The sequence below is a fragment of the Lepisma saccharinum genome, chromosome 4 (genome assembly GCF_977018435.1).
Source record: "Lepisma saccharinum chromosome 4, izLepSacc3.1, whole genome shotgun sequence".
Lineage (NCBI taxonomy): Eukaryota > Metazoa > Arthropoda > Insecta > Zygentoma > Lepismatidae > Lepisma > Lepisma saccharinum.
The window spans coordinates 111,653,428-111,661,229 of NC_139232.1; the positions used below are offsets into that span (position 1 = coordinate 111,653,428).

Below are 7,802 nucleotides of genomic sequence, written 5' to 3' on the forward strand. Positions count from 1 at the left end.
ATGCCGGGTTTGAATCCCGGCCTGGTTATGGATGCTCTCTACTGTGATTGTCCTTTAATCAATTTCATCGTATCAGCACTCATCCTCATCTTCGCGATTAGCCAAAAGTGGCTGAAAACTGAGTATAATAAACCAAATCATTCAATCAATCAACTTCATTAGTATATCGTCGTTAGGGGGTGGATTTATATCAGAGAATATTCAATTATTATTTGTCTACGTTTATGTGCACTTAATAAGGCCAAAACATGCATTAAAAGTAGCATAATATGCACTATAAATTTTAAAAGCGTGTCTCAAAAATTGTGTTATTATTGTCTACCTATATATTTCTTGACATTTTCAATTAGCTGCTTTGATTTAGTGGCAGTAGAACGAGAGAAATTAAACCCCCTCCGCCCCCAGCTTTCCAACGGTTGTCGTCAGCACTGTCCACCACGGCCAGTACCTCCAAGGACCTCCCTTCCTCCAACCCCTGCCCTTCTCAAGTTTCCTGTCCCTTCCGTTCCTTTGTGAATGCCGCAGGGAGAGGTAATATTTTAAACTGTTACAGTGGATCTCTCTAAGGAAGACCGAAGCAGCAAATGAGAATCTATTTGTTTTGTTCATTTCTTGATATAAGAAATACATGATCTGCGAACGACAGAAAAAATAGTGTCAACAAAATTTGAGATATTGGAGCATTTTTATCAGAATACACACACAATCCACACACGTTTCCATTACACACATTGGCAACGCTGATATTTAAGTTAAAGCTATAAAAATCAAAACATTACACAATTCTTTCTAAAGTTATTATTACTCCTTGGCATATTTTCATGGTGTTCTTTCTTTTAAAGCTGTAATTGCGTTTAAGTTGGGTAAATCCCATATGTTTGTTACACAGGTGGAAAAACAGCAGTAAGATACATCAGGGCTAGCTCTTGTGCTTCCAAACCACGAAATTGTATAATTTTATTAATTTGTCTTGTACAAAGTTAGTATTTTGAAGGTTTAAATCAACGAAGAATCACATAAGAATATTTCAACTTTGAAAATTAATACTTTAAAATTGATTTTAAGGGAATCCTGAGAATACTGACATATACTTATGATATGGCGAATAAGTTCTTATAGTATTTGCATTAACTATATTTAAAGGATTTTTAATTGCACTTATTTAAACACAGGGATAAGTACTTATTATTTCCTGAATTTTCCGTTCCAGATGTGCGTGCTGAAATGAGTGATGTTGTAAGCTCTTCAAAAAAATCTCTTAAAGATTCTTCTGAAGAAACATCTTGTTCTGGAAGTGGAAGTTCCAATATGTTTGACAACAGACCATATCACCCCTTCAATATTTCACCACAGATAATTAATGGGCGTAAGTTCTACTTTCAAACGAAGCTCTATCGTGAGTATCCTTGGCTTCATTACAATTTATCCATAGAAGGATTTTCTTGTTATTATTGTTGCAAGGCACTGAAGAAAGGACTCTTTCGACAAAAGTATGATGAAGTAGTGAAAGTGTCCGATCTCGTGAATGGTCGTGGATTCCGTAAATGGAATAAAGCAAATGAGAAACTGACTTCACATGAATGCAGTCCACTTCATAAGGACGCTGTAACGATACTCGGTGGTCTTGAATCCGTTCCAATTTGCAGTGTGCTTTCTTCTGCAAAGAACGAACAGCAGAAATGTGCAAGAGTGGCTTTGCGTGCAATGATTAATTCTTTGCGTTTCTTGGCTAGGCAGGGAATTCCTTTGCGAGGACATTACAAGGAAAGTGGAAATGTATACCAGCTCAATCAACTCAGAAAAGATGAAACACCACAACTTGAACAGTTTTTGAAAAGAAAAAAGGACTTCAGTTCTGATGTTATTCAAAATGAAATACTACAAATTATGGCTCACTGTGTTTTACGAGAAATAATTTCTGAAGTAAGAGAGAACAAGTTATTTAGCCTAATTGTCGATGAGACTTGTGACATTAGCTGTAAAGAGCAAGTTTCAATCAGTGTGCGAACAGTAAATGACTTAGAGGTACGTGAATGTTTTTTGGGTCTATACGAAACATCTAACACAACAGGAAGTGCTCTGCATGACATTATTATCGATGGTTTGCAGCGATTTAACTTGCCCTTAGAACATCTTAGAGGGCAATGTTATGATGGGGGCGCTAACATGTCTGGTGTAAGAAAAGGCGTTCAAGCATTAATCAAACAGAAACAGCCTTTAGCATTATTTGTACACTGTAATAACCACAATTTAAACTTGGCTCTTCAAGATACCACAAGAACCATCCCTCTTTTGAGAGACACAATGAACTTGATAAATGATATTGGTGTATTTCTAAAGGATTCCCCAAAAAGAATATCACAGTTCAAAGACATCAAAGCTGCTGAAGGAGTGTCGGAGTTTACCTCACCTCGCCCTCTGTGCCCAACAAGATGGTCAGTTCGTACGTCAGCTTTACATGCGATAGTTGAAAATTATTCTGCATTATTAGCGTTCTTCGAGAACATTTCTAGTGCTCCTAGTGATTCTTCAAGCAAGGCCCGTGGTCTTCTTGACAACCTAATGAAAGGATCTACAGTCTTTGGAATCTTACTTTGTCAGTTAATTTTTGCGCCTACTGAAAAACTAAGTATCTCTCTTCAGAAGTCTTCCCAAACAGTCATCGGTAGCAGAGAAGCTGTTGAAGTAGTATTGAATCATCTGAAAGGAAAGCGAAATGATGAAACATTTCAGAAAATTTGGAATAATGTCCACCAATTAATAGAGGACTATGATTTACTTCCACCGCTGCTACCTAGAGTACGGTGTCCACCCAAACGTTTAGAGCATTCTGAGAAACCAGCTGAACCTCATAGGTGGTCCTCTGTTGAAGATATGTACAAAACAGTATTTTTTGAAGCACTAGATAATATTTGTGGAGAAATATCGTATAGATTTGATCAGCCTGATTTCAAAACCTACTGCGAACTGGAAAATCTAGTACTTTTGTCACCTGAAAATTGGAAGCAGTCTATGATAACTGAAGCTGAAAAGAGGGGAATTCCAGCAACAAAACTGAAATTGGAGATGGAGATGTTTTCAAGACTTTCGGAGATAAGAGGAATCCATCAAGTTGTAGCAAAATTCAGAAGTTTACACAAGGAAACTAGAAACCTTTTTCCCTTGATTGAGGCATTATTGAAGGAACTTCTTGTAATTCCAGCAACATCAGCAACTGCTGAGAGAAGCTTCTCCACATTGAAGAGGATTAAGACTTACCTAAGGAGCACAATGTCCCAAGAACGATTGAATCACCTTTGTGTGCTTCATGCTTATCAACACCATTTAGACAACTTGGACCTGGCAGTATTGATGAAGGAATTTGTTAACAATGAGTACAGAAAAAGTGTATTTGGAAAAGTGTAAAGGCAGGGAAATAACACTTCAGTTTTCATGTTGCTTTCTTAAATATTGAAATGATTTGAAATATTGAAATATGTTTAGGTTCATGAAGTGTAATTACAACATAACATTTGCATTCCATTTATGTGTATGCAGTGGATGTACAGTATTGCCAGGTTATCTTGAAGTACATTTTCCCATGTTTTATGCAGTAATACTACTGAAAAAGTATAGCTTATTTGAGACTTATTATTGTTGCATTATTTTAACGATTATATCATTGAAATTCTGTAGCAAATTCAACTTTTAATCAATAATATAGTCATCACAGTACCCAAAGCATGACATTTTACTTTTAAATAGTTGTTTTATTCTCGCTTACATATTCATAAATGTTACTACGTATGCATGAGGTTTGAGAGATTTGCAACATTTAGGTTCATCATTGTCATTTAAACTTTCAATCTGAAAGCAGATAAATAATTCTTCTAAGCTACTATATGTACACCCCCATATGTTTTAGGTTATATGTACCAGAAAGAAATCTGTGGACATCATTATATGTGTGTGTGTGTGTGTGTGTGTGTGTGTGTGTGTGTGTGTGTGTGTGTGTGTGTACATATGAAGAACCAGACATACAAGGACAGACGAAGAGGTGGACTTTGTACCCCCCCAAATCAGAAACGTTCCTGCGCCACTGATCCGAGTGGTAGAATTACAACTGTACAAGTGGAAAACCTGTGGATATGTAATTTATATGTGCCTTCTGGTAGTAATCAAAGGCAGCAACGCAATGAATTTTTTGCAACTGAAGTAGCGACGGAACTTCAAGGTAATAAGCAACATATTATTTGTGGAGGCGATTTTAATTGTGTGTTGTTGCCAAAAGACCAGCGCCCTGGATTTAATACATCCAATGCGCTGCAACAGTTGGTAACTGGGTTTCAATGGAAAGATGTATGGGACACTTTGCACCCAACAAGTGCAGGCTTCACATATGTAAAGGATGGGGGTGCTTCACGGTTAGATAGATTTTATGTTTCACCATCAATTATCCGTAATATCACTAATGTTAATATGGTGCCAACTTGCTTCTCAGATCATAGTGCAATTATAATGGCGGTAAATATGCAACTGCCAAATATACAATATGGGTATGGATATTGGAAAATGAATATATCTTTATTTGATTATCCACTTTTTGCTGACAAATTCCAAGAGAAATGGAAGTATTGGGAACGATTAAGAGCAAAACAAATAAATATAATTAAGTGGTGGGATGAATATCTAAAGCCAGCTATCAAACGATTTTGTAGACAATATAGTAGGGAACGGAACCAGGATTGGAATAATAAATACAATTTTTATTATAAAGTATTGAGAGAGCTAACTGATGAAGGGGTAAGAGGGGGAAAAGTGCAACAGAACATTAAACAAGTACAGGCAATATTGTTGAAATTACACGCGCAAAAAAGAAGTGGGTGCAAAATACGTAGTAAACTTTTACCTTTTGACCCTCTTGAAATGGCCAATATTAGTCATGTTCTACATGAACGTAATCGTGGAAAACGCCAAACGATTAATAAGATAATAGACGAAGATAATTCTGAACATAGTAATGTGACTGACATAAAGGAAATCTTTTACCGCGCTTATCACTCTAGATTTCAAGGAACAAGTTATGATCCAGCTCAGGAACAAATATTTTTACAACAAGTTCCGGAAATTTTTTCTGTTAATGACAACTTGGGAATTGAAAAGACCTTTACAGCTGCTGAGGTGTACGAAGCGATTCTAGGAATGAAGAATAACTCATCGCCAGGAATAGATGGTATTCCCATAGAATTTTATAAAAGATTTTGGTCACTTGTAGGTAATATTGTGACAGACTGGATAAATGCACTATTTAATCAACACTGCTTGGGAAGGACGAGCAATACAGGTGTAATCGTCCTGGTTCCCAAAGTTCCTAACCTTACGATAGTAAAACACTATAGACCTATATCTTTGTTGTGCACGGATTATAAAATTTTTGCACGATGTTTACTTCGTCGTCTTTGGCTTATTTGGAAAGAATGATCGGTGTCCATCAATACTGTTATGGTAATAATATATCGATCTTTACTGTTTTACAGACAATTCGTGATGTCATAACTAGTTATAGACATACGACCATACAAGTTCACCATGGTATAGTGGCATTGGATTTTCAAAATGCTTTTGATACTGTACAGCACGAATTTTTATATGCTGTATTTTTGAGGATGGGTTGTAGTCCAAAATTTGTAAATGCGATTAAGAGTTTATATACTGATGCCAAATCTTGTGTAAAAATCAATGGTTTTATAACTAAGACATTTCCTATACAAAGGGATGTCAGACAAGGTGATCCCATGTCTATGATCAGTTTTTGTGTAGCGTTAATGCCATTTTTAAAGGTACTTGAAATGCAATTGCAGGGGTTAAATAAATATTCATTCAACAACGATAAAATTATTAGGATATGCTGATGATGTCACTGTGTTTGTGAAATTGCCGACAGATATGGAAATACTTTAAAATGTGATAGAAAAGTACAGCTCGGTGGCTGGCCTAAAGCTTAACTATAATAAAACTCATTGGATGCACTTAGATGCTACAAACCACTCGTATCAAAACGATAAAATTCAAAAAGTAAATGCACTGAAAATACTTGGAATAATTTTTACCCACTCTTTACAAGAAATGATTGCTCAAAATTATTCAATATGTATTGCTGGCCTGAAAAGTGTGCTTAAACAAAACAAACTTCGTGCCCTCAGCTTGGTTGCCAGGGTAGCCTTTGTAAATATTTATGTGAGTTCAAAGCTCTGGTTTGTGGCACGAGTGCTTCCGATGAGGAAATTGGATTTTGTACAGATAAGGAGTGCGATAAACTGGTTTGTTTGGGCACACCAAATGTTGCGGGTGAGTCACGAGAATGTATGTCTGCCGGTACGGTGCGGGGGACTTGGCTTGATTTATGTGGATTTAAAAAGCCAAGCTCTCCGAGTGCAAGCAGATATGTCAATGTTAGTAAACTTCCCAGACAGTTTAACGGGTGTGATACTTAAGCAGATTTTGGACACCACACCATTGCAGTCTCCGATCGCTATATCAACGGTGCCACCGCATTATAAATATTTACAAGAATCAGTGCTAGAAATTTGTTATATACTACTTTCAGCGAAACCTCTTGAAATACCAAAAGTATCTAAATTATCCCAGTCACGTTGTTTGGCAACATTGCCTAGCTGCAAGATAATGATTAATCAACCAACCCATCCCTGGCATAAAATATGGAACAATGTTCACGCACCACATTTATCGCCCTTGGTAAAATCGGCGTGGTACTGTGTGGTACAGGATATAGTGGTGACGGAAGAGAAATTACATAAATTAAAACTGTTACAAGACCCACTATGTGGTAGGTGTAAACAAAATGGTTAGATTTCACACTGGCTAAGTGAATGCATACGGACACGTGAAACATGGAAATATCTATGTGTGTTATTAGGAAAATTTTGTCGCACCCATCCCAATGCGTTTACTGTCCATTACATAATGTTACCTACGTTTTCGTATTTTCCATGTACTAAATTGCGTAGTGTACAATGGTTGGTTGGACATTATATCTTGTTTGTCTGCATATATAAAGGTATAGATTTTCATGATCAAATTTTAATATATGTTAAACAGGAATATCATAAAGTGTCTCAAGATAAAAGAAAAATATTATTCGCACATTTTTTAAAGGTGCTGATGGAATGTTAAAATAACTATTGTTATCCAAAACGTGTAAAATTACTCTATGAAAGAAAAATTGTAAATAACTAATAAATAAATATAAAAAAAAAGTGGTTAGCACATCGCGCTGCGACGCCAAGGGTCCCGGGTTCGAATCCCGGTCGGGCTTGGTTGTTTGTGAATGTCCATTCATCAATTTCATCATTTCATCACTCATCCCCATCTTCGCAAATTAGCCTTGAGGCACAAAACGCGAAGTAAAATAAACTAAATCAATCAATCAATCAAGTTAGATTCGATTATACCCCTTCTTACAAAACGCTGCACCCAATATCGAACATGTTTATTTTTTTCTTTGCTTGTTATTGTTTTTGCTTGATGAGGTCAACTTTTATATATATATATATCGTGGTGGTATTGTTAATATTTATGACATGGCTGTTGTGATTAAAAGAGAACGTAATATTCTCTGAGTTTAGAATAATTAATAAGCAACAGTAGGAAACAAAAGTTTAAAGTAATTTGAACACAATGTTGTAAAAATACACAATTTATTTTATGTTTTCATTATACATACATTACTAACAAAATTACTTCAAATGTAAAAATAAATAACAACAACAACAACATTGTAAATATTATAGAATTGTAGACAT

At 35.9% G+C, this 7,802-nt stretch overlaps 1 protein-coding gene across 1 annotated transcript; it reads left to right on the top strand.

Moving 5' to 3' along the window:
* The first annotated feature begins 2,304 nt into the window (after positions 1-2,304).
* LOC145987057 (zinc finger MYM-type protein 1-like) lies at positions 2,305-3,405 on the top strand. The gene has a single exon (XM_083121514.1). The coding sequence runs from the start codon at positions 2,305-2,307 to the stop codon at positions 3,403-3,405; it is 1,101 nt and encodes a 366-aa protein (XP_082977640.1).
* Positions 3,406-7,802: the final 4,397 nt, after the last annotated feature.